General features: G+C 39.0%; 2 protein-coding genes and 1 long non-coding RNA gene across 15 annotated transcripts in view; 2 read left to right on the forward strand and 1 right to left on the reverse strand.

The window, feature by feature from the left end:
* Positions 1-1,870: 1,870 nt before the first annotated feature.
* LOC144974179 (uncharacterized) lies at positions 1,871-11,418 on the reverse strand. The gene is made up of 2 exons (XM_078917096.1): positions 11,230-11,418; positions 1,871-3,452 (listed from the first exon to the last, which is right to left on the reverse strand). Exon 2 carries the CDS (start codon positions 3,436-3,438, stop codon positions 2,206-2,208), a length of 1,233 nt encoding a protein of 410 aa, XP_078773222.1. The 5' UTR covers positions 3,439-3,452; positions 11,230-11,418; the 3' UTR covers positions 1,871-2,205.
* Positions 11,419-12,902: 1,484 nt separating this feature from the next.
* Positions 12,903-26,243, forward strand: LOC144973349 (uncharacterized). Of its 12 annotated transcripts, none has more exons than XM_078915661.1 (4): positions 12,903-12,975; positions 15,830-15,930; positions 22,028-22,124; positions 24,695-26,243. In XM_078915661.1, exon 4 carries the CDS (start codon positions 24,713-24,715, stop codon positions 25,952-25,954), a length of 1,242 nt encoding a protein of 413 aa, XP_078771787.1. In that variant the 5' UTR covers positions 12,903-12,975; positions 15,830-15,930; positions 22,028-22,124; positions 24,695-24,712; the 3' UTR covers positions 25,955-26,243. The 12 variants fall into 12 exon arrangements, with proteins under 12 accessions (XP_078771787.1, XP_078771782.1, XP_078771784.1 ...); XM_078915662.1 differs by lacking the exon at positions 12,903-12,975 and adding an exon at positions 13,031-13,055 and having other exon boundaries at positions 22,028-22,182; XM_078915660.1 differs by lacking the exon at positions 12,903-12,975 and adding an exon at positions 13,031-13,055.
* Positions 26,244-26,767: 524 nt separating this feature from the next.
* LOC144973352 (uncharacterized) overlaps positions 26,768-27,980 on the forward strand; it is a 37,759-nt gene continuing 36,546 nt past the window's right edge. For both annotated transcript variants that reach the window (XR_013645538.1, XR_013645537.1), the window contains exon 1: positions 26,768-26,850. This is a non-coding gene — a long non-coding RNA (uncharacterized LOC144973352). The remainder of the gene's footprint in view (positions 26,851-27,980) is intronic.

Genomic DNA, 27,980 nt, shown 5'->3' on the forward strand with positions numbered 1-27,980 from the left:
TACTACAAGTGTTCTTTTTAAAAAAAAATAACTAGTAAAAAGCCCGCAATTTCGCGGTGAAAGAACTATTTTCATTCGATATGGTCTTGTGGTATGACACTAGCTTTCGGATCGGAAGGTCCGGAGTTCGAGCCTCGCTCGACGCATAGTTGAGTCTTGGAGAAGGCTGTTTACTCACATTCTCTCACCGTACTCAGGTGTAAACTGACTACCTGGCCGTTACAGCGTTGTCTCTGTCAGAAACTTCGCGGCGTTTGTGTGTGTTGAACCGTGGCCTCAAGAAATCGGGGAGAGAAGGCTCTAATAAGACAAAGGTTAGAAGCGACTTTTTTGAGGTCGTGGATAGTTCATACGGTAGAGTCACAATCTTCCCGGCCGCCGAGACGTTTTTATTCTCTGTTGTCTTCTGGCACTTTCCTACTCACTTCTTTCTTGTTATTATCAACATAAGTGTCTGCTCCACTCACTTTCCTGAAATAACAATTCATCCCAAATACCGGAGCATACTCAATGTCTCAATCGTTTCTATGTTACATGTTTGTGTTGAGAATATTGGCTATTAAGCTTCAATGCTGGCCAACTAACTTCGCGGCGTTTGTGTGTGTGTTGAACCCGCGACCTCAAGAAGTCGGGGAGAGATGGTTCTGATAAAACTGAGGTTGGAAGCGACTTTTTTGAGGTGGTGGATAGCTCATATGGTAGAGTAACGATCTCCCCGGCCAGGCGGAGTTGTAGTACCAGTAAGGTCGCGGGTTCGATCCCCCATCTCCGCCGCGAAATTTTTATTCTCTGTTTTCTACTGGCACTTTCCTACTCACTTCATTTCTTGTTATTATCTCTGTCAGAAAAAAATTGTAATATCACTTGACAGACGTCATGTCATGTCCTGAATGTTAAATGTTGCTGATGGCCGGGGAGCCCCTGTAAAGCGCGTTGAGCACGTTTAGTGGATATTACTCTATATTAAAGCTCAATCTACAAAAAAACTAAAAAAAAAAAGCTAAAGAAAGTCCCTTAAGCAAGAAAAAAGATTGGTCGACTGCAGGGTTCGAGCCTAAGCCTCCTGAGTGGCAGCGCAATACTTGATCAACTAGACCATCATCATCATCATCATCATCATCATCATCATCATCATCATCATCATCATCATCATCATCATCATCATCATCATCGAATGGGATACAGGCAATTAAAATAATAAACATTGGCCGCAACCCACCTCCCTCCTCCCCCCCCCCCCCCCCCATCTAGGCTTAACCCCTCTCAAAAAACACCGCAAGATCAAACGAAACCTTGAGACCTTAATAATAGCGGAACTGCAACGAGATCAAATACTTCCTACATCAAGGTGTCTATCTCGGTGACGACGGATGTGCACACACAACAGTCAATGTATAGTCACATCACCATAATATGTTAGGGTCATTGGTTCGAATCCTGATTAGACAATCGGGAATGTTTAGTTAAACGTGACATTTAATCTTCACCGCATCGGTGGAAACGGTGTTGAAAATGATCCATTTTTATCCGATTTATTAAGCCCATCAGGTGGTTGGTAGTAAATTTATTAAATATTTGACTCCAAAATCGTTGGACTACAATTATAAAGAATATATCAAGGCACAGTGGATATTCTTTTTCAACAACCTTTTCAAATTACCAGAAACCTCAAACTCTTAATAAAAAATATTTCCAATTTAAATAATTTTTCATTGAGAAATATCATTATAAAAGTATCATACGAATTGTAAATTTAAGATTCAGAAATTGAAAAAAAAAATTCCGAAAAAATTGCCAATTTCCTCCCCACACCACTCGTTCACAAATTCAGAATTAAAAATAAAACAAATACTGTTATAAAAAAGATGTATAATTTCCTTAACTTTTAATGTTAGCATTTGGTATTTGGTATCAAACCTATCGAAAATTCGGCACTAGCCGAAGTAAAAACAGCGAAAAAAAAAAAAAAAAAACGAAAATGAATGACCGCTATTTATCGGCCACGCCTTCCGATCGACGGACGGAGGTTGAGGAATTAGGAAGAGCCAGAAAATTTGCCGGCCGCTGTCGACTGGTAGAGTCGGTGGTGATTTTCGTCATATAAACACTGTATTCACTTCTTTTTCCCCAGACGTGGTTTCCCCAGTTGATAGTTGATACATCTGTGCCCACCTTCATGCTTCTCTAGCATCATTTTCTGTTGTCTTATTGTTTGCCAAACTGTGATAAGAAATGTTGCCTGTACTTTGTACTCATAGTATAATAGAAGAATATGTTACAACTTGAGTTAATTGCCTTTAATGTCGAAAATAATATTTCCAGCACGCTAGATAACAAAATGTTACAATCATGATATATGAGGTAAAAGATAGTGAGATTCAATATATCAGGAATATAGCACACAATAAACATGGCACAAATTGCCGCCATCATAGCCATCAGTCCTTTGTCATTGTCGACTTTGCTCTTCCTCTTGATATCCTTCACATTTCTCACCATCTCTGACTTGCTGGTATCTGTTATATTTAATGGTGTGTTAGTGGTCGTGGGTTTGGTAGTGGTGGTGGTGGTTGTGAGTTTAGTTGTGTTGGTGGTTGTGGGTTTGGTAGTGGTGGCGGTGTTATTATCAGTGAATTTGTTTGGGGTCATTCCCTTTGATAACGATCGTGACTTTCTGAATTTTCTGTTGGCTAATGTTCTCAGCATTGTAGCATTACATATCACAACTATACCGAACATCGTGATTCGGACAGCGACTCTCATAGATCTCATAACGTCCATAGCGTGATAAAATTCGTCACTCAGTGATTTGTAATCAAACACCATAATAGATTCATTATTAATTGGATTTTGGTCCCAGTGTAAAGAAGTCCCCGTGTATTCATTGAAATTCATTACCATCAAAAAGACAGAAATAACACAAATAGCACATAAGGTTTTCTTGGCCGTGAAGATGTACTTGACCTTAAACGGGAACACAATAGCAACAAATCTCTCCAGCGCGATGTAGGTTGTCAAAAGACTAATTATATCCCCTACACTGGCCTTCACAGGGGATAGAATATCAGCCAATATCAATATACCTACCCCATCAATGTAACGTCCAAAACATAAAAAGACGGTGAACCAAACACTAGTCCAAAATGGTACAATACACAAAATCAAATCAAATATTGCCAATCCAAACAAACTGACGTTGCTACTGTCAGATAAAATTCCAATACGATAAAAAACGACGAGGTTGATCACATTGCTGATAATTCCCCACAAACCGATGCTACCGGATATGTAGGTAGATACAATAGGGAATATTTGGATGAATTCATAGCTAAATAATTCTTTATCACACCAACTGATTTTGTTTGTTAATACAGATGTGGTGACGTTTGTTTTGGTAATGTTTGAATTCGTTACAGAGCTATTGTTACGAAATTCCATATTCCGTTGTTTGTCTGGAAAAAAAAGAAAAGAAATATTTTACAACAAAGCATCGTCTTTAACTCATATATTTCCCCATAAATGTATGCTCTACCTAAAAAAAGCAGGTCGTTTTCAAACCTATACGTTCTATTCGACCTCAGACTAAAATCCAATAATTTTAATACAGAGGCCAATTGTGTCACATATCAATTATTCACCTTTATTTTTTAAAAGTTTTATTTTAGTAATGCAAACATAAGAACGGAATTCATCTCACTGCATTCTATATTTCTGAAGGCTTTGAAAAAACTTTAATTTCTAATATTAGATTACCATTCTTCTTATAGTCTTCTCTTTGAATTCATTTTAAATTGGTGAATACTTTTCTTTCAAATTCAATCACAAAGTCACTTAAAATACATAGCTGATTGACTTAATCTTCATTACCACTTCTCTCAAGAACGTTCGCCTAACAGCCACACTCTTCCACTCCTACATATTATCTATATTTACGTGATTTATATCTCACTCTAGGGACTTTGTGGAGCTTCCTTTGTCACGTTTGCCAATTAAATTACTGTCAAGAATTTATCAAGCACGTGCCGGTTGGAGGAAAAACTGCAGACTGGAGTTGGAACCCAAATTGTCCTCAAAGAAAGGCTAACATTCTCATCATCTCATCAAGATCGCAAAAGATACGTAATAGGTATTTATAAGAAGATTCATTTATTTAAATTTCATCTTTCTATTCATGCAATCTTAAAGAACTCGTCATTTGTTCTTTTATAAAGTGACTAGTAAATTCTGGGGCCTTATTTATCACATCTTTATTTTATAAATGTAGCCGAGTTAACTATTGAGCGCCTATCAGACCATGACAAATAGAATTTATATATAGATTGAATTGTCGCAACAGAGGTTTTCCGAGAAAATCATCGAAAAACACAATTGGGACATTCAACGAAAATTTACAACAGCGTGTATTAAAAACTGGGTTATAGGCTGTATTTGAAAGACCGAGGGGATGGGAGAGAGAAGAGAGAGAGTGAGAGAGAGAGAGAGAGAGAGAGAGAGAGAGAGAGAGAGAGAGAGAGAGAAAGAGAGAGAGAGAGAAGGGGGGGGGAGAAAAGAGAGAAAGAGAGAGAGAGTGTGTGTGTGTGTGAGAGAGAGAGAGGGAGAGAGAGAGAGAGAGAGAGAGAGAGAGAGAGAGAGAGAGAGAGAGAGAGAGAGAGAGAGAGAATAAAAGGAATATACCAAAATCTAAATAAACTTGTGAGATAATGAGAGGAATGTATTATTTAAAATATTTCAGTTACTCTTCTAAGAAACACCATCATCATCATCGTCATCACCATCATCATCATCATCGTCATCATCATCATCATCATCATCATCATCATCATCATCATCATCATCATCATCATCATCATCATCATCATCACCGTCGTCGTCGTCGTCGTCGTCGTCGTCGTCGTTTAAAGTAAACATATGTACTTCGGAAGTTGTGTCTGTTTAGTCAAAAATATCTATTACCTGTAATGTAAAACGTCAAAAAGCTTGTATAAAGTAAACATTTGTATTTCGAAAGTTGTCTTTGTTTAGTCTATTCCTTGTAACATAAAACGTCAATCAACTTGTATAAAGTAAACACTTGTCTTTCGCTGCGTGTGCCCGTCTAGTCAAGAATCTATTCATCATCCATCGTGGCTTGTGCTCTTGAGCACGTTGCCGGTCAGCTGTCTCCACGAATCACGATCCTCTGCGGTGCGCATGAAATCTGTGTTGCTTTTTAAATCACATTTGGTCATTCTTACCCCCTCGTGGATCCTCTACCTTATCGCTGGTGAGGGGGCTTGAGGCACACGGAGGGCAAAGGTGTAAATCCCGGTTGACCGTCACGAGACCATCCCGAGCCAACGAGCCACATGAGCTGCTCGCCCGGTGTGTGACTAATGAGGATCCAACCTGGTGCCCGAATGGCCACCGCCATCCCTGGCGCCACACTACTATGTTCAATGATGAGTCTTACAATACAGCATATTCAATGGCGAACCACCCCTTTCCGTAAAACTCAAACCGTTACAGAAACGCAGAAAGACAAAATCCTTTTTTTTTTAGCTTGGGCGACCGAAGAGTTTCTGGAATGACAAAATTTATGAAGGACAACAGACAAAGCCGAAAGGACTCTGCTGACCCGATGACGTCTTTGCCAAACAAGCAGCTTCGGACTCTACTATAACAAAGAAAGTATTGGACTGGAGCCCTCAGGGTAGAAGATCAAGGGGAAGGCCACGAGGAACATGGAGAAGAATTAAAGAAGCTGATATGCAGAGAAGTGGTAAGACATGGAATGAGATAAAAAAAAAGTTAGCTAAGGATAGAGAAGGATGGAAACTGTCTGTGGCCTATACTCTGACCGAGGGTGAAAAAGACAATGGTGATGATGAATGGCGAAGCGGTCTGCCGCCTAGCCAAATAATACGGCACGTTCGAGAAGTAAGCAAGCGTCCCAACACATTTTCAACTGGAAAATGCGATATCGGGAATAGCGACCTGGCGCATATATTATCCCTCAATGTCGAGAGCCAGAGTATGGCAAGCTTTTGTCAAAGCCACTGGCCGCCCATAGCGTTGACATCCTCCTATTACAGGAGACCCACCTTTAGTCAGGCGCGCAATCTTCTCGATTCCAGATCCCAGGCTATACGGTGGTCCAACGAGAGGACACTTCGAGGCTCAAAGGGGCATTAGCGTGTACGTTAAAGAGCGATCGAAGGTAAGGGTCATAGAGAGTGCAACGGAAAGCAATGGGGTGAATCGAATTTCCGTGGAAGTAGGTGGACTGTATTTGCATCTACAAACCACCTAGAGCGACTTGGACTACACCACCGGTACCGGTGGTTAGCCATCCTTCCATCTGTCTGGGAGACTTTAATAGCCACCATCACGAATTGGGCTACCGAGACTGCAACGAGGCAGGAAGATAATTCCGGTCATGGATGGACTGTAATGACCAACACCTAGTGTACGATCCTACAGCCAAGGGTACCTTCAGGGGTATCCGCCATAAGAAGGAGTATACTCCAGACCTCACCCTCGTTACGAAAGACGCGAACGGTGAACCGCTGCAGGTGAAGCGAACAGTCCTCGGGGACTTTCCGCACAGCCAGCACAGGTATGTTATTGTCATATAGGGGTGACAATACCAAGGGTGCAGTCTCTCCCACTTTGCAGATGGAACTTCAGGAAGGCTAACTGGGAAGAATTCAGTTCCTATATCGAGCAGGTTTGCCCTGCTATTCCTCCCAAGTCCGAGAATATAACCAGATTTAGCAGGCTACTGGTAAAGAGCGCTCAATGCTCTATTCCACGGGGCAAACAGAAATTCTACACCCCTTGCTGGACGGAAGAGTCGGAAAAGCTGTACAAGGAGTACCAGCAGACCCAGTCACAGGACGTAGCCGATAGTCTACTCCAGTCTCTGGCAGAGGGAAGGAAGCTATGGTGGCGGGAGACCGTGGAAAGTCTCGACTTTACACACTCTAGCCGCCACGCTTAGCGTTTGATAAAGAAATTGGAATTACGCGAAGGCTGCACCGGAACTGTAGCAAACGGGTCCCTAATCATGCTTTTGAGCGCGGTGTCCGCAAGGTTAACCGTACGATTTTCGACTCGCTACCTGCGGAGGAGTCGGACTGGACGTCCCCGTTCAGTCCCCGATAAGTGGGTGCCGCCATTAGCGATGTAAAGAACGACAAAGCAGCAGGGATGGACTGCGTTTATCCCGATATGGTGACGCATCTGGGCCCCAGGGCACGGGCCTGGCTGGCAGAGGCAATGTCTGACGTCCTTGTAAAAGGAAAGCACCCACAAGTGTGGAAGCACGCGAAGATAGTAGCCATCCCGAAGCCCGGGAAACCTGCGAAGGAGGCCGATAGTTACAGACCCATATCTCTACGGAGCTGTCTTAACAAAATGTTGGGGCGAGTTCTATTAAACCGATGGGGGCCGGTCCTAGACGCTGCCCTGCCACCCAAGCTGGCGGGCTTCAGGGAAGGGAGGTGCACCACGGAACAGGTCATTGCCCTTACAGAGCATATTGAGCAAGGAAACAGCAAGCAGGTGCTGTATTTATAGACCTATCAGCGGCGTACGATACGGTCTGGTGCGAAGGATTAATGCTCAAACTTGCAAAGATCATAAGGTTCAAAAAGACCTTGAAGTTGTTCTCTTCGATCTTAGGGGAAAGACAATTCCACGTCGCGCTGGGGGACGCGACGAGTAAAGTAAGGAAATTGAAGAATGGGGTCCCTCAGGGGTCGGTACTTGCGCCAATGTTGTTTAACGTTTACATTAGCGATATGCCGAGCACCTCCTCCCTGAGGCTGGGCACTCGTTACTCAGAGTAAAGTGTGGACCCGTCTCGAGAGCGTACTCAGCGAGGACGTCACCAAACTCAAATCCTACTTGACATGTGGTACCTAAAGATGAACACTTCAAAAACCGTGGCCACTGCATTCCACCTATGCACACCTGTAAACTGAACGTCCTCGTCGGGGACCAGCCACTCCCATATGAGCCGCATCAAAAATATTTAGGGGTGATGCTGGACCGTAGCATTACCTATCGGGTGCATCTCGAAGGAGTTGCCCGGAAGATAGAGAAACGCAACAGTCTTCTGAGGAAGCTGGCGAGATCGACTTGGGGCGCTAGCCAAGCACTCCTGAGAACGTCCGCCCTGGGACTATCCTATTCCACCGCGAAGTATTGCGCTCCAGTGTGGGGTAGAAGTAGAAACGTTGAGAAGGTAGATGTAAACCTTCGCAAGTCAATGCACATAGTGTCAGGAAAGCTGGCAACAACTCCTGGAGAATGGGGCCCGATAATGGCAGCGATCCAGCCCACAGATGTCCGGAGGGAGACAATTACGGGAAGCTGGCTAAATAAGATCCGAGAGAGATGGAATGGGGATACCCCTCTGCAGCGCATTATTGACGGCGCCCCCGTTTCGAGCCGAAATAAGTCCCGGCAACCCTTGTACGCAGCTTCCCTGACTACGGACAGAGATGGAAGTCGGTTTTGAATAATTCAATCCCTCGCGGGGGCGGTAACGTACACTCCTCTAAGCTTAGTGAGAAGTTGAAAGGCTTTGATACATATAAGAGGAGACACTGGGTGGCTGCGAATCGGCTTCGGTCGAGGAGTTGCCTAACAGCAAGTGCGCTTCATAAGTGGGGACATTCCACCTGTCACACATGTACCCGATGTGGGCAAGAAGCCGAAACGGCTGAGCATCTAGTAGTTGAACGGTGTGTTGTGACGATGCTACCTGGCGGGTTCGCGACAGTGCACGAGTGCGGACCGGACTTTGCTGATTGGGTCGATCGTCATAACATAGTAGTGTGAGAACCATAAGAGGCTGCTGCCATTCTTAGGATATTTAGAAAAGTCATTCTTTAACTTCCTAGCTCTCTTTCCTTCGATCATCCCAGATGTTACCAACTTTTCTATTCCGTCTCTTCTCCACATATGTCCCAGAAACCGTAACTGCCTCTTTCTGATGGTATCGATAAATATTCTTCCCTTTCTCACCTTCTCCAACACTTCCTCGTTCGTATACCTGTATGTCCATGATAGCATCAACATTCTTCTATACACCCACCTCTCAAATGTCTCTAACCTCCTCGTACATTCTTTATCAAGCGTCCACATTTCACAACCGTATATAACATATATTTCTACTTTCATATGGTCTTCAACTTTAGGTTGTTGTTTGACACAACTGTTCGCATTTTATGGAACCCGTTTTTTGCAATTGCTTTTCTTTGTTTTTATCCTCTATGTCACGTGAGTCATGGGTAATGATAGTGCCTAAATATTCAAATTTCCTTACTTGTTTGATGGTCTCTCCTTTGCTTGGCAAGTGGAAGATCGTGTTGTTGTCATTCTTTGAGACCACCATGCATTCGATTTTCTTAACATTTATTTTCAGGCCCATCTCTTCACTTTTGCACACCAGTATATCTAAAATTTTCTGCACGTTTTCTGGAGAGTATGCCATCATGCCCTCCAACGACGACGCCTTTCATATCTTCAATTTCTTTGAATATTATTTCACTATATATGTTAAAAAGGTCCCGTGATAAGACGCAACCTTGTCTTACTCCTTTTTCGATGTTAAAGAAGTCCGATGTTTCGTTATCAAGTTTGACACACGCTGTTTGATTCCAGTATAAGTTTTTCACAAGTCGAAGGTCTTTACTGTCTACACCGATCTTTTCTAAGATTTTGAATGGCGTTTCGTGCTGTACTGAATCAAAAGCTTTGGAATAATCAATGCAGCATAGATAGAGTGATTTTTGTTTTTCGATTGACCGTTGCATTATTGTTTTCAATGTAAAGACTGCATTTGCCGTACCCTTTTCTTTCACAAAACCAAACTGCTCGTCACTTATCTCTGGAGAGATCTTGCTCCTCATTCTTTTCATAAGTCTTCTCAATATAATTTTTGTGGCCTGACTCATTATGCTGATTGTTCTGTGTTGGTCACAGTCAATAGTTCACTGTTTTTTTGGGTATGGTAATGGATACGATTGTCTGAAAACATTAGGCAATTCACCCTTTTTGTATATGACATTCAAGGCTTTTGTCAGAATGTCTATTCCCAGATCGTCGAGGGTGTCAATTAATTCTATTGAGAAACTATCTTGGCCTACCGCTTTCCCCTTTTTCATCTCTTTACAAGCAGCTTCTACTTCTCGCATAATCTGGCGACCCGTGTTCACAGTGGAGATTTTGTTTATCCAAGCACGTCCCTCTTTTGAAATCCGGGTAAAGATTTTTTATTTCCTGTCCAACGTTCAAAAATTTCGTTGTTGTCGATAAGTATATTGCCGTTTGCGTCTTAAACCCATTTTCTTGCCATGGTTGGTCGTTTTCCACTTAGATCTTGTATTGACTGGTAGAATTGTTTGGAATCTATTACTTTTAACATAAAACGTCAATCAGCTTGTTAAAAGTAAACTCTTGTCCTATGTAACTTGTGCCCGTTTAGTCAAGAATATATTACTTGTACCTTAAAACGCCAGTAAACTTGTATAAAGTATACACTTGTCATAGTAAGTTGTGTCTGTCTACTCAAGGATGGGGTAGCGTGGCTCAGCAGTACGGTCTTTGCTTCGTACAAGAGAGGTAACGAGTTCGATCATCCGCCGCTGTGCTGTGTGGACTTGAGCAAGTCACATCGCCCTAACTCAATTTGCGGTGCTGCACTGCCGCTGACGCCTGGGTTATTCCAGTCTTTCCTTGGAAAAGACCCTAGAGACAAATTTCTCATTTGGGATGAATAAAGGGAATTTTATTTCATTTTTTAAAAAGGATCTATTACTTTAACTTAAAACGTCATCAAACTTCAATACTTGCCTTACACATGTTGTGTCTATTTAGTTAAGAATCTATTACTGTAACTTAAAACAACAATAAACTTGAATACAGCAAATACTTGTCCTAGTCATAAAGTCAGGAATTCATAGATTGTTATAATTCTAAACTCTCGTCAGTACAAAATACTCATCCTCTTCGCTTTTACCGTAGGAAGAATCACTTTCCTCCTAATTACGCATAGTAACTTAGCAACTGGTTCTAAACTAATGGGAAAATGACGGACGTCTTTTTGAAATACTTCTCCGACAAGCATAAAAGTATATCAGGAGGAGAGAAAAACGTTATAAATCTGATCATGTTTTGACTTTTATACATTCTGACACATGACGTGAAAAATTTCTAGTCAGTATAAAGAATAAAAAGTACCAATTTCCTTTGTTTAGAACCTAGCTTCCCGTTGCTAGGCGGACGTGACATCAGACTGTTGGATCCTCTTGCCTAGAATCAAATCCGAGTTATATAAAGAGTGTGTGACAAAGAACAAAGGAAATGTGACCATGTGACGAATTGCTTAAAAGTTTAAATTAATGGCTTTGTCTGAAAAAATATCATAATAGAGTCATAGTCTCATCATTGGGATTATATACTGATATATTATCAAAAGGGCCAAGGTGAGACAAAGATCGATACAAAATTATTGTTTATATTATCAAAATCGTAAATATTATCTGTTTAGATTTTAGAAGAACGAATAGTCATCACGAGATAAATTTAATTGCCAATGACTGATACCAGTCAAAACGATTGACATTTCCATTTCTACGTAATTAGAAAATCGATTGAAGATTACATACCGTGACAAGTCAAACACCTGCGTCTCTTTAATTGATCCACTCAAATGTCTGTCATTTTTGTATTGATTATTTTTGTGATAAAATATTATGAATAATTTTATTGAAACATAATTGACTGTAGTTCAGTTAGTTCAAATCGAAACAGACAAATAATCGTGTTTTCCACTTATAAAATTACAGGGTTCTATGAAAAAATTCATATGGTGTTATCTGATTTTGAATGACTTAATTATAGTGTACAGTCTTGTCTGATGACAGAAATCATTACAACGTTATTTTTAAAAAGATTTTTATATTGCTATTCCACTTGTTGGAGACTACGTATGATAATTTGTATGGAAGAGAAAAAGAAATCCAAATCCTGGATATTTTACAGTAGAGTTTCATTAAACGAAATTCGGATTTATCGAGAAAACCATCAGCAAGCAAAAAATTCCGGGTTATCCATGTTATCCATATAGACATTTTCCAAGTGTAATCAAAGCGATATTTGCACCCATACATTATTTCTAATAATTCTTTTATTATTGACTTCTTTGCCTTGTCCTCCCTCCTTCATTTGAAACGTCGTCGTCGTCATCATCATAATTATCTTCAACAACATCATCATCAACAACAACAGCATTCAAAATGTTTTACGTGACGTCTATCTAGAAAATGAGTTAATAATCTCTCTCAATCTCTGAACCAAACCGAAATCAGTAGGCAGAAGCTAAACTTCCAAAATCCTGACGTTATCGTTTAATAAAGCGCAGAAGACAAGAGTGTAGGCCTACATTCCTTTTCAACTCACTAAATAGAAAACAAAAATAGCGACATTCCCTGATATATTAAAATGACATTTGGCATAAATTTGAAGTTACCCCCCCCCATTTCAGTGACCTATTTGTTTGTTGTCTCAGCGGTACAGTGGACTACTCTCGACCATAAAATCTCTCTTTGATTTTAGAATCATTTTAACAAACTGCGATGATGAGACGTAGTAAGTCGAATCAATACCGTCTCCAAAATGAAACACACACACACACACACACACACACACACACACACACACACACACACACACACATATCCCATTTCCGAATCTGGTTTCATCTGAAGACGGTGCATCAGGTGTCTTGACAGCAACCAATATTGACTTCCAAGAACCCGATGTTCTTTGCATAGAAAAATCGTTTGGTAATTGCATTCTAGATAATCAGTTTAACACCTACCATGTAACAAGAGGGACCATTGAAGCAATTGCTGTTGTAGAATTTTGAGCATGTACCAATTATCTTATTTACCATCCTCATTACCTACTATCCAGCTTACTATGGTGGGAAAATATTTAAAGTACAACTCGTTGTGTTTCAGAACAAAAGAGAACCATTGTAGACAAAACTGACAACTACTTTTGTCAGATTTTTTATTAATGGCGCGTGTTTTTCCAGGTTTTCTCAGCTGTCCCTCAATCAAAAGTTGCAAAAAATTGTGTCAACCTCTGAATCAATTTGTCTTAAGTGAATCTAGACTTTGGATCGTATTGATGCCATATTAACAAAGTTTTCTTCTTTAAGACCTATAAAAAACTACTTTAAAACAGCTGACATAAAATTAGAGATTTTACACTGTAAAAAAATGAAAAAGTTACCCACCACAAAGTATGAATGAATTCATCGTATATCCAAAAAATGTTGTGCTGACGTAGTGATTATGAGTTCACGTCATTTTTCTTTCCAAATAATAATAATTCGCTTTAAGTGTTATAACATACCATTTATGTAGTTTGTATTCAATTTTGAATTTATTATTTATGGCATATTATCTACATCATCTCTCGCTTTAAATCATTTGAAATTGTGATTGTATACTCAATATTGTCAAATTAACAAACACTGTTTACATAACTTTGACACATCTTTGTCTATACATGAACGTTTCACAGGGCCTTTAAAGGTTTTAAAAACATATTAGGCTCTTAAACAACAGGATACGGTACGGGATCTCTATCGGTTCCACTCTCGTAAAGCTGCGAAAAGAAGTCTTCTTGTATCTATCGATAAGTCATTAAAGAGGATGGCAATGGTTTTGGAATTTCACAATCAACCATGAGAAGATCGTTATCGAATTACGACAGAGAGATCACTAGTGTAGAACGACGTGGCAGGAAAAGGATCATAGATAACTTTGGTATGGATTTCATCCAAAGATGTTTGGGTGAGCGTATATATACATCCGAAAAAATATTGGACGTCTGATTATTCAAGCAGAAAAAGGCCCATGGGTTCTGGACAGAGAATCATTGTTATTCTTGCAGGTGGTGATAATACTGGATATTAAAAAGGATGCCATGCCATTTTTTCTTATCTGCATCATCTGGAATATTATTCTGGGGTCAATGCAAAGGTGTTTTAAGACTGACTAAATATCGTTTGCTGCCCTCCATGGAAGCATCCAGCTGTATTGTTTTGGACAACGCTACCATTCGTTGGCCCATGGTCACTTTAAGGCTCCAAATTTTGGCAATTATAAAAGCCGACATGATTTCATGGTTTCAATCAGACTATACTACATATACTGACCATTTATCAAAATGGTAACTATACTCCTTAGTAAAAAAAAGAAATGAACCAGACACAGCTTTCAAAGCAGACTGTCTAATCAGGGAGTTTTGACACGAGGTTGCGCGACTTCCCCCATATCACTGTGAGCGCATTCCAATCGAGGTCATTGGGCCTAAGTAGAGGGAAAGATTGAGAGGAGGAACATCAATTTTACTCGCACCGACGAGGCAATAAATGATAAAGAGTAGACTGAGAAAAGCATGCCTCAACCTTCGCAAACTAGAGGAAAATTACATTTCATTGGATAGAGTAATGCTCGGAATCTTTCTGTAGTCCTTTCATTTCTCCTTTTCATTAACCTCGTCATCAGACTGTGCTGATTGATGTGTCCAATATTCCTAGGTTGTAGTAGTAGTAGTAGTAGTAGTAGTAGTAGTAGTAGTAGTAGTAGTAGTAGTAGTAGTAGTAGTAGTTGTTGTTGTTGTTCTTGTTGTTATTGTTGAACACATATTTGTGGAGACACTGTCTCATAATTGATGAATTTTTACTTTTGACCAGTCTACATAAATGTATGTAATACTCTTTGGCACAAACAACGCTATTTCTCAAACTTTTGCAATCAAATTATATTGGAAGCGCGTTATCTTCACTTTCCTTTGTATTCACCAGTAATGTGTATTGATAGTTATAAAATGTAGATTTCTGATAGTTAATAATTGCCATTCGTTGCTTCATATTCAAATACTGCACGTATATCGTTTAAGTTTCAATTAACCGAACACTCCAGTTTAACGAATTCCTTCAAAATGGATTTGCGGAAAATTCATAATTTTGATAATGTAAATCTTCTATGAATTCCGATCCTCACGTGTTATCTATTTTGATATAGCTGTAATAAACGAAATCCTTTCCTATTGTTTTAAAATTCATGAAAAAAGATTTTTTTTAAAGACAAACTGATTCAGCGGTTCATACAAATTTTTGCAGCTATGCATTGGGGGGGGGGGGGGGGGGGGGGGGAGGGGGGGGGGGGAGGGGGGCAGCTGAGAAAAAAAAAGAAAAACACGCGCCCCTTATTAAAAATCTGACTATAATCATATAATTGTTTATTATACTTCATATTTTACCTCTTAACAGCCAGTATTTGATTTTAACCCTCTCCTTACCAGTCATTTTCAGGATTTCCGCCAAAACTTCACACCCAACTAAGACAAAAATATATTTTTTATCACTCAAACACAATAGCAGTAATATTCTTGCGATACATAATTTCTTTAGCAAAACATGCTCTACAACACACTGTTCATTTTCTTTAAATTTTATGATGTACAAAAGAAATTTGAATAAGAAAAATGTTGCTTGTATGGTAACGAATATGACGATTTTCCTATAGTTGGTAACGTTAATCTATAAATGAAATCTTACCATTTTCATCAAGACAGAAGTAACATTGATTCAAAAAGGATTAAACGACCACAGGGTGAATACCGCTTGTAGTAGGTTAACTATTCAACCATAATTAATATTTCGTCAACACCTGCCAGTTAAAAACGGATTCAGGAATGCAATTTATTTTTTACATTTCACTGAAAGTTTCTATAATTTATTCTTTTCGCTGTTTGGCAGAGTAAAGATAATAGGTCTCGTCGGTGCTGATGAAGATTGAACAGTAATGTGTCGCTTCTTCTCACAAAGGTCACGCGATATTGCACGTGTTAAATAAGAGGGTAAGTGATAAAAATCATAAAACTGATAAGTTACAAGTAATATATTCTTGACTAAACGGGTACAAGTAGCTCAAGACAAGTGTTTAATACACGTTTTAAGGTAAAAGTAATAGATTCTTGACTAAACGAACACAACTTACGTAAGACAAGCATTTACTGTCTTCCAGTTGATTGATGTTTTAAGTTACAGGTAATGGACTCTTGACTCATTAGTTTTTTTCGGCTTATATTTAAGGTCTACACGTTTATTTGGATTCACAGTAAAAAATAAGTGATGAATCCCGCCATAGACAAATCAAACTCCATACATTGTTTTACACTCCATTCTGTTGAAACTGGTTTCTATTTGTCTCTCAACGAGCTGTGAATGTTACCTCCTTTTTACCAAGAAAGGAGAAACAGTTATGAAAAACCAGTCTGCATTACAGCTCCTTCAATCTTTATAAGAGCTGGTCTGATATACATCTATAGCCGGAAAAATAATCGGATAGAGAATTGCTTGGAAGAGAAAATAGAGACGCTGGGGTTATTCAAGACATGCAGTTAAAATCAACGGACCTATAGCTATCGTTTCGGTACCAGAATTATTATTTGATGCTGTCCAATATATATAAAAGTTTGTCAAGTCTAAAGTTATAGTCAGATAGACAGAGTTTTCTCAGAACCCCCGTTGGTAGCATATCGACGGGATCGTAACCTGAGGGATCTCCTTGTCAGAAGCCGCCTGGAACCCATACCCAGGGATGGACCTAAAGCCAGATCGTGTATGCGACCCCGATGCAAGACTTGTGGGCACCTGTGGGAGTACGACAGAGTCAGCTTTCCAGACAAGATATGGGACATCAGGCGGCCGTTTACTTGCACTGACCGTAATCTAGTCTATGCGATTACGTGCTCCCTGTGTGGGATTGCTTACGTTGGTGAGACCGGAAAGAGGCTGGGTGACAGATTCGTTCAGCACTTGCGTGACATATCGAACTGTGCAGACACAGCAGTGGCCAGACACTTCAATCTGCCAGACCACTGCGATGTACAGTGTGTGCGTGTGTGTGTGCTTAGTTTTTGCCATTCGGACACTTCCGCCCGTTGACGTAGGGAAACTCACCTGATCAAGTTGTTGGGAACGCTGACTCCACGCGGACTCAACACCAGTATTGACCACCACTAGATGTCAACGTCACCCATATTCATCACCACTGCTGCTCTCACTACTGCCACTACAGCTACTGCTGCTGCTGCTGCTACTACTACTACTACTACTACTACTACTACTACTACTACTACTACTATACTACTATACTACTACTACTACTACTACTACTACTACTACTACTACTACTACTACTACTACTACTACTACAAACTATTATTATTTATTATTACTATAATACTGCTACTACTACTACTACTACTACTACTACTACTACTACTACTACTACTACTACTACTACTACTACTACTACTACTGTTCATACTACTAAAACTACAACTCTACCTAGCTACCTATCTATCTATCTATCTATCTATCTATCTACTGATTATCCACCAATTCATAGTCATCTACCTTCCTAGCTATCTCTCATTGTGTCTACTCATCCACTTTTTTATCCATTAATATACATATAGACCTAGCTATCACTCGGCTGTTTACTCGCCCTCTCTCACCTCCCCCCCCCCCTTTCTCTCTCTCTCTCTCTCTCTCTTTCTTTCTTTGCCCCCCCCTCTCTCTCTCTTTCTCCCTCTCCCCCCCCTCTCTCTCTCTCTCTCTCTCTCTCTCTCTTACCTCTTACCGGTCCCTAAAAACCCCCTCCCTGTCCCCCCTCTTTGGGGCTTCTCTTTTTCTCTGTCTCCTCTTCTCCTTCTCCTCCCCCTTTTCTATCTATCTACCTACATCTGTCTATCATCTATCTATCTTCTTTTTCGGTGTATTCCACTTTACTATCGCATCGTTCCTTCGCGAAGATTCGACCTTCGCCTCCATACCACACAACCCCCCTCCCCCCCCCCCCACCTCCGCCGTGACCCTTCACCTCGCCCCCTCCACCGCCCCCTACTGTTTCACTACAGCGTCTAATACTACTACTACTACTATACTACTACTACTTACTACTACTACTACTACTACTACTACTACTACTACTACAACTACTACTGCTACTACTACTACTACTGCTACTACTACTACTACTACTACTACTACTACTACTACTACTACTACTACTACTATATTATTATATTACTATAATACTCTACTACATACTACTACTACTATATCTACTACTCCCTACTACTACCTACTTACTACATACTACACTACTGTTCATACTACTAAACTACAACTCTACCTAGCTACCTACTTTCTATCTATCTATCTATCTATCTATCTACTACGATTATCCACCAATTCATAGTCATCTACCTTCTAGCTATCTCTCATTGTGTCTACTCATCCACTTTTTTATCCATTAATTACAATTAGACCTAGCTATCACTCGGCTGTTTACTCGCCTCTCTCACCTCCCCCCCCCCTTTTCCTCTCTCTCTCTCTTTCTTCTTTGCCCCCCCCCCCTCTCTTCTTTCTCCCTCTCCCCCCCCCTCTCTCTCTCTCTTCTCTCTCTCTCTCTCTCTTATTCCCCTCTCTACCGTCCGCCTCAAACCAACCCCCCTCCCTGCCCCCCCCCTTTTTAAAATGTTTTCTTTGTTGTTGTTTGTTTGTTTGTTGTCTGTTTTTTTCTTTTTTTCTCTGTCTCTCTCTCTCTCTTCTCTCCTCTTTTTATCTATCTACCTATCTATCTGTCTATCCATCTTCATCTATCTATTTATCGTGTATTCACTTACTATCGCATCGTTCCTTCGCGAAGATTCGACCTTCGCTCATCCAACAACCCCCTCCCCCCCCCCCCACCTCCGCCGTGACCCTTTCACCTCGCCCCTCCACCGCCCCCTACTGTTTCACTACAGCGTTCTAATACTACTACTACTACTACTACTACTACTACTACTACTACTACTACTACTACACTACTACTCTACTACTACTACTACTGCTATACTACTACTACTCTACATACTACTACTACTACTACACTACTACTACTACTACTACTACTACTACTACTACTACTACTACTACTACCAATATGTCTTTTATCTCCATTATAGTCTGGGAAGTTCTGTTCCTGACGCTGACCTTTGCTTATCAATTAGATCACCCCCCCCCTGGGCACCCTATCCTCTACCCACGCCACGCTAACATTTCATTCATACTGCAACCACCATTGAGTACAGATGATACAAGTTATTTTTCATTTTATTTGATTTGTTTTCCACGTTTATTTGTGTATTGTGGTGCTGACGAAGGGTTTGTACCCGAAACGTCCATTGTCTGTTTTGTTCCCATACGAAGCCTTTCCATTTTCACTCTTTTGTTAGTATTTTAGTCAGATAGATAATCGGATAGAGTATTGCGGGAAAGAAACAAAAGGGACGCAGGGCTAATTCAAGTCATATAAGTTAACCGTTATAGGGAATGAGATTAGCGGAAGAGTAGCGTCCCTTAATTGGACGTCACCCATCGTCAGAGTAGCGTCCCATGATTGGACGTAACCCATAGTCTGTGACGTCACAGACTATGGGTTACGTCCAATCAAGGGACGCTACTCGTCCGCTAATCTCATTACCTATACTTTTTGACGTAACGTTGAGTTATCATTTATTTATGCAGCGTTAATCTTATTCAACATTAAACGGAATCTTGTCATTCTTTTCTGATGACCCCACTCTTTTAAAAATCTCTTTAAAGTCAGTATCTTCAGGGCCTCTAGCCCTTTTCTTCGTTATTCGTCAATACATTTAGCACCTATTGCCATCTAACCAGAAGAAAATTCTCCCACCTTTGTTTTTAAATCTCAGAAAATGTTAGCTGAAATACTAGCAATGAAATGAGATAAAACATTGGCAGTTTTAGAACAAAGTAATAGGACAGGGTTTCTTGGGACTGAAGCAGAGTGGATGCCGAATCGTCAAGCGTGCGTTTTTCAGGCATCTTTTTTTTTTGACTGGAAATTTTATTTACAAATGCCACAGTGAGGTGTCGTGGAGTCGTCTCGCTGCCGTTGATCAGAAGAAGGCGCCGATAATGGTAGCCATCGTTAAGTTATAGGCTGACATTGAAACCCAAAAAGACTGGCATTTTGACGTCATTATTTGGTATTTGCACCCCAAGTGAGTTGTCGTTAGTAGTGCTCATGGAAACAAGTGGTCCCATTGGTTGAACTATTAAATACAACTCACGATTTGTTTTCTTTTATGGCCAAAGACTGACATTTTGATGTCATTTTTTGGTCAGTGTCAGGCTATAAGTTAAGGATGGCTACGCTATAATACACTTGCTGCTGTCTTAAAATATGTCGTTATTTTGGTACCTATTTGGTTTATAATTAGAGTTTTAAGTCATAAAAGTCAGTGGAGCTCAAATCATCATTCCTGTACCTACCTGTTATTATGTCGTAATAAACTGCAATTCTTATGGATGAACCTGTTATTATGTCGCAATGAACTGCAAGTCTTATGGATGCACCTCTCAACCTGTTATTATGTCGTAATAAACTGCAATTCTTATGGATGAACCTCTCAACCTGTTATGATGTCGCAATAAACTGCAAGTCTTATGGATGAACCTCTCAACCTGTTATTATGTCGTAATAGACTGCAAGTCTTATGGACGAACCTCTCAACCAGCTATTATGTCGTAGTAATCTGTAAGTCTTATGGATAAACCTCTCAACCTGTTCAAGTTTGAAGCTCGTTTGGAATTCGTCATCTGTTCAATAAAGCTTTGCATGCTTTCCATGTTGCCTTTGATTTGACTTCAACACGAATGCAGATCTACCGTTTTTACGAAGAGGGAAGAAATAACGATAATTATTATCCTATCATTATTTCTTCGTTTTGAATGAAAGCGACTTTGTAATTTACAACACGAAATTAAAGGGCTCGAAAGTCATACAAATGCTATTTCCAGTCAATATGACAGTCAGGCTTACTGGAGCCCATCAGATTCATCAGCTGATCCAAGATTATCAATTTCTTTTGATCACCATCATCCTCTAATATTTTCTTATATGACAACAATTTATTATGATCACATTGTCTGTTCTTTTCTAATTTGATTAAATCTGTCTGTTTTTGTGTAAAGATAAGGTAATGAATGTAAATGGAAATTAAAATTAAAATAGTGACTATAAATTATGTTTAGAAAAAAAGTTGATATGTCATTAAACTTAGTTCAACTTTCCACGAAGTAATTCATATAACTTAAAAAAAATAATCGACAGGAGATTGGTATTTTATGTATTAAGATTTCAATTAATTTATGAGTAAACTACTGTTTGAGTCATTTAGCCTTTATAGGATTTAAATGTTTTTACTGTTCTCTGAGTTGCCACACAAATCTGATTATTTTCACCAAAAACATTGCGTTAGTTCTGATGTTGAATTGCCTTCATAGATGTAGCATTTTATGTTGAAATAAAGGGAATCTTCAAGCTATGATAATATGATTTATGGGAGAGAATACTATTTCAAAGAACTTTACGAAACACTGGCTTCAATCAGGAAGTTATTAAGCCGTACCTTCCATGATGTTAAAAAAATATAATATAAAAATATAGGTTAAATATATATATATATATATATATATATATATATATATATATATATACACACACACACACACACACATACATCAACATATATATATATATATATATATATATTATATATATAAATAAATATATGTAAATAAAAATATGTATATGCACTATATAAACATTTAAAGTATAATTATTATTATTTAACTTCTACAACATTGTTGCTCATCAGGAGAGCTACCGCTTGAAACAATGTTGTATAAGTTAAATAATCACAATTATACTTGAAATGTTTATAAATAACTCCTTTTATCAAAAAGTTGAGCACTATTATTTCATGGTTTTTGTTTTTATAATTTATATACAATATATATATATATATAATTTTGATGATCTGCACTCAACATTATGTCAACGGATCTATAGTCTATAGTTTATGTTTCCAGATTTTGGTGAACTCCATTACTTCTGATTACGCGCATGGGCGCATATCTATCACCATCCACTGTCGTCGGATTGTAAGCCAACCTGTTATTTACTCAGGTGTGTGATTACGTCAGCGCGAGATTAGCGCAACGACTCATGGCTATCTGACAATAATGTACGAAATGATTTAATTACTTGAAAGTTTAATTATAAGTCCTTTCTTATTTAGTCAGGAAACTGTGCCGGTTATGCCAAAGTAAGTCGTTTAATAATCACGATATCAAAAGTTTCCAGATTTGCGACTTGCCTTAAAAGCACTGCAGTATTAATTGCGTGGGACGTTGAAAAACAAATAATTGATCGGAATAAATTGTGGAATAAGTTTTTACTTCAATCAATGTTACATGATGCAGAAATCACATTAAGTTTGTTTCTAAAGATTAATTACCTCCAATGAGTCCTGACTTAAATGCAATGGATTCTATCCAGGAATCACACAATTTCAGCAGAAAAAAATGATGCGGTGGTCGTGGTGGTGGTGGTGGTTGCAATAGTGGTGGTGATGGTAGTGGTGGTGGTGGTGATGATGATGATGATGATGATGATGATGATGATGATGATGATGATGATGATGATGATGATGATGATAATGATGATGATGATGTAGTGGTGGTGGTTGTAAAATTGATAGTGATGATAATGATGATGGTGTGGTTGGTGGTGGTGGTTGGTGATGAGGATATAAATCATGGTGCTGTGGTGGTGGTTAAAATAGTGGTGGTAGTGTGATGATGATCTGCTGGTGGTTGTAGTAGTGGTGGTAGTGATGATGATCACAATATGATGATTGCAAAGGTGATGGTGGAGGTGAAGATGTAGTGAAGCTGTAGTAATGATGGTAGTTATGACGTTGATGATGCTGTTATAGTAATCCTAAGATCAGAAGTAGAGAAAGCCCTATACTGCATGAAAACAGGGAAGGCAAATGGAATAGATGGGGTGTCAACAGAAATGCTGCAAGCACTGGGTGAATTTGGTGTTGATGTGATAACGGACCTTATGAATGATATATACGAGTCAACACACATCCCAGAAGACCTTCGCACTTCTATCTTCATACTGCTACCCAAGAAAGCGGGTGCAATTGAGTGTTCGGACTACAGAACAATCAGTCTTATGTGCCATCTACTGAAACTCCTCCTGACAATAATCCTGAAAAGAATCTCGTCAAAAGTAGATCGTGAGATTTCAGAACAGCAAACTGGATTTTAAAAAAACTGTGGCACCAGGGAGGCAATTTTCGACTTAAAAATCCTGTCAGAAAAATACTTAGAGGTCCAAAAAGATATATATGCCTGTTTTATCGACTACTCAAAGGCATTTGATTCTGTTAGTAATCAGAAACTTATCCAGGACCTTGTGGCAATAGGTGTGGAAGAGAATGATGTGGCTCTAATCGCTAATCTGTACTGGCAGCAAAAGGCTCAGATAAAAGTGCAGGCAGATACAACAGATGCAATTGAAATCAAGAAAGGAGTGCGCCAGGGATGTGTTATGTCTCCTTGCTTGTTTAATTTATACACAGAGTCTATTTTTCGGCAAGTAGAAACAGCACAAGGGTTGAAGGTTGGTGGCCACAACATCAACAATCTACGTTACGCTGACGATACTGTCCTGTTGGCGGAAAGTAAGGAAGACCTACAGAAGCTAATTTCAAAAGTGAACGAAGAGAGTAAAGAAAAGGGGCTGTTCATGAATGCGAAGAAGACAAAAACAATGGTGATAACAAAAAAGAAAGAGCCCATAGACATAGATATAGAAATAGAAGAGTGTCCAGTGGAACAAGTAAAGGAGTTCACGTACTTGGGGCAGTTGGTAACATCCGATGCAAAGTCTGACAAAGAGATCAGGAGACGAATAATGCTGGCCAAAAATGCGTTCATGAAACTAAAGCCAATCCTCAACAACACAAATATCTCCATCAGAACACGAATGAGATGCACCAAATGCTATGTGTGGTCCATTTTCTTTTATGGTTGTGAAACGTGGACACTAACCGCACAGACAGAACAACGTATTGAAGCTTTTGAGATGTGGACGTACAGGAGAATACTGAAAATACCTTGGACAGCAAGAAAAACAAACATCGAAGTCCTCGACCTAATGGGCCAAAAACAAAAAGAACTTCTTTTGACTGTGAAGTACAAAAAGCTGTCATATTTTGGACATATGCGAAGACATGATAGCCTCGAAAAAAGGATAATGGAGGGAAGAATTGAAGGAAAGAGGGGCAGAGGAAGACAAAGGAAATCCTGGACAGATGGCATCAAGGAAACTACAGGACGGCGCATGGCAGACTGTAACGAGGCTGCAATGGACCGTGAAGGATGGAAGGCCATGACATCCGACCTCTGGAAAGAGATGGAACCCGGGTAGGTAGGTAGATAGTAGTGGTGGTGATGATGATGGTGATGTGGTGGTGATTTCAGTAGTGATGAGTGCGATAATGATGTTGTGGAGGATTTGCAGTGGCGGTGGTGGTGACGATGATAATGTGGTGGTAGTAAATGTTGTAGCAGTGATTGAACTTATGATAATGATAGATTGTAATGGTGCAAAAATTTATAGAAAAAATAATGAGTTAAAGACAATGATTTGTTGTAATATATTTCTTCTCTTCTTTCCAGACAAACTGACTGCGGAATATGGAATTTCGTAACATTAGCTCTTTAATGAATTCAAACATTACCAAAACAAACATCACCACACCTGTATTAACCAACGAAATCCATTGGTGTGACAGAGTCCCAGTTGACTATGAATACATCAAACGGTTTATTGATATAGCTGCCATCGCATGTGCTGTCTTCGGTTTCTGGGGAATTATCGCCAATGTTATCAATCTCATCGTTTTTTGTCGTATTGGAATCTTATCTGACAGTAGCACCGCCAGCTTGTTTGGATTGGGGATATCTGATTTGATTTTGTGTATTGTACCATTTTGGTCTGGTGTTTGGATTGTCCTCTATGAATGTTTTGGACGTTACATTGATGGGATAGATGTATATACTATGGATAATGTGCTAGCTCCTCTGGATGTATGTGCAAGTGATGCAATTTGTTTTTTGACAACCTACATCGCACTGGAGAGATTTGTTGCTATTGTGTTCCCGTTTAAGGTTAAGTACATATTCACGGCGAAGACATCCTTATATGTTATTTGTGTTACTTTTGCTTTCTGTATTTTAAGTAATTTCACGGAATTCGCGTGGTATGTTATAGAGTGGGTTCAACATCCAACTAATAATGAATCTATTATGGTGAGGAATTTCAGATCACATATTGACGAATATTATCACCTTTCGGACTTTTCAAGAGCAATGAACGTCGCTCTCCGATTCACCATGTTCGGTATAGTTGTGATATGTAATGCTACGATGCTGAGAACATTATTCAATAGAAAATTCAGAAAGTTACGATTGTTATCAAAGAGAATTAACCCTAGTACATTCACTGATAATAACACCACCACCACCACTACTAAACCCACAACCACCAACACAACTAAACTCACAACCACCACCACCACTACCAAACCAACGACCACTAACACATCATTAAATATAACGGATACCAGCAAGCCAGAGATGGTGAGAAATGTGAAGGATATCGAAGTCAAGAGGAAGAGCAAAGTCGACAATGACAAAAGACTTGTGGTTATGATGGCGGCAATTTGTGTCATGTTTATTGTGTCTTATTTTCCTGATCTTCTCAATACCCTCATCTTTTACCTCATTTATCCGAAATGTCACCGTTGGTACTCTGCCACTCTCGACTCAACCTTTTTAATATTACAGTCAATCAGCTCAAGTTGTAACATATTCTTCTATTATACTATGAGTACAAAGTACAGGCAGCATTACTTATCACAGTTTGGCAAACAATAAGACAACAGAAAATCATGCTAGAGAATGATGAAGGTGGGCACAGACGTATCAACTATCGGCTGGGATTACACCGTTTTGGGTGAAGGAAGTGAATACAGTGCGTGTGTGAGGAAAATCACCACCGGTACTACCAGTCGACAAATTTCCTGGCTCTTCCTTGTTTTTCAACCTCCGCCCTTCGCTCAGGAGTTGTGACTTATAAAAGTTTTCTTTTCTTTTCTTTCGGTTTTTGCTGTTTTGACAACGGATTATTGACTAGTGTTATATTTACAATAAAATTGATACTAAATTCCATGTGTTAACTTTAAAAATTAAGTAATCTATGAATTACCTTTTTATTACAGTATTTATTTTGCTTTTCATTCTGAATAATATGTGAGGTAATGGTGTGGGGTGACCATTGTCATTATTTTCGGATTAAAAAAGAATTCGGAATCTTGAATTTATATGTATAATACTGCTATATGAATGACATTTCTTGATTCATTCCCCACTGCTGCCAACTTTCCATAACCGTTGTCGTTTCGTCGTTTCCGCCCGTTACCGGTCATTTCTGGTCATTTCCAGTATTACGTAGCACCCAGTTTTGGTCCATTATCCACAATTGGTGGGAATCTGTCGGACCGTATACGAAAAAACTGTACCTCTAAATGGGCCAGTTAGAGGGGCAATACACGTGATGATTTTTACAGATCTGGGGAAGGCACGGTTAAAGCAAATTGCAACGTGTATGGCAAAAGAACTGAGCGAGAAGCAGAGGGACGGTCATTTAATATTGAGTCATAGAGCGATTTCATCATCGACATTTACATCCGTGATTGGCACATGACATGTGACTGACTGATGCCAAGTCTTGACTACATCAAAGAACAATCTCTGACTACATGATGATGGATGTGGGTATTACGCCATGCGTTTAGATAAAATATGCACAACATCCGCCGGTTATAACGTACCAACACACAAAACTGTGCCTAACAATAATTATAATAATAATTATTAAAAACTAATAATGATATTAACAATAATGATATTATTATTATTATTATTATTATTAATATATTAATATTATTATTAATAATATTATAATTATATATAATAATAATAATAATAATAATAATAATAATAATAATAATGATGATGATGATGATGATGATGATGATGATGATGATATGAATAATAATAATAATAATAATAATAATAATAATAATAATAATAATAATAATAATAAATGACATGAACGAATGAAAGATGACGATGACGATGATGATGATGATGAAGAAGATGATGATGATGATCATCATGATGATGATGATGATGTGACGACTCAAAGTTCAGTTTTACAACAGGATTAGATATACCATGCCCCACTCAGGTACATCTGGAGAGAATTCCTCCAATTACAAAATGTCGTAGTTCTCCAATGGCAAGCATTCTGGCCAGAATTTTGTTTGACCTTCATTGTCGCCATTTTGAGCCAAGGGAACCCAAAACAAATCTTGAACCGGGTCGTATATTATTTTTTGAGGAATCGAACAACACTATTCAAGGAACTAAATTTAACAGTCCCATGAGAAGTCGCTTTATACATGCTTTTAAATGGAGTACACACTAAAAATTTATTTTGGCTGTAACGATATGTCTTGTAATTTAGACATTGTGACTGTAAAATATAACAATTCAAATATTATGAAAAACAATGAAAATAACTTAATGTTTTATAATGTCATCTGAATAAGAAATATTTGATATTTCGCCTTAATGAATGTTGTTGTTATCAGCTTATTGTTATGAACCGTCTACAGACAGATTGTAATTGAATAAAAATCGTGGTACGACAATTACTCCCCCCCCCCCCCCCCGCCTTCCCCCCAAGAAAAAAGAAAATGAAAAAAAAAGAAAAGAAAAAAAAAACAACCAAATAAAAACCCAACAAAAAAAAAAGACAAAAAAAAAACAAAAAACAAAACAAACACTAACAAAACACACACATACACACACACACACACACACACACACACAAAAC

Source organism: Berghia stephanieae, chromosome 5 (genome assembly GCF_034508935.2).
Source record: "Berghia stephanieae isolate SIO BIC M18660-M18661 chromosome 5, UCSD_Bste_1.3, whole genome shotgun sequence".
Taxonomy (NCBI): domain Eukaryota; kingdom Metazoa; phylum Mollusca; class Gastropoda; order Nudibranchia; family Aeolidiidae; genus Berghia; species Berghia stephanieae.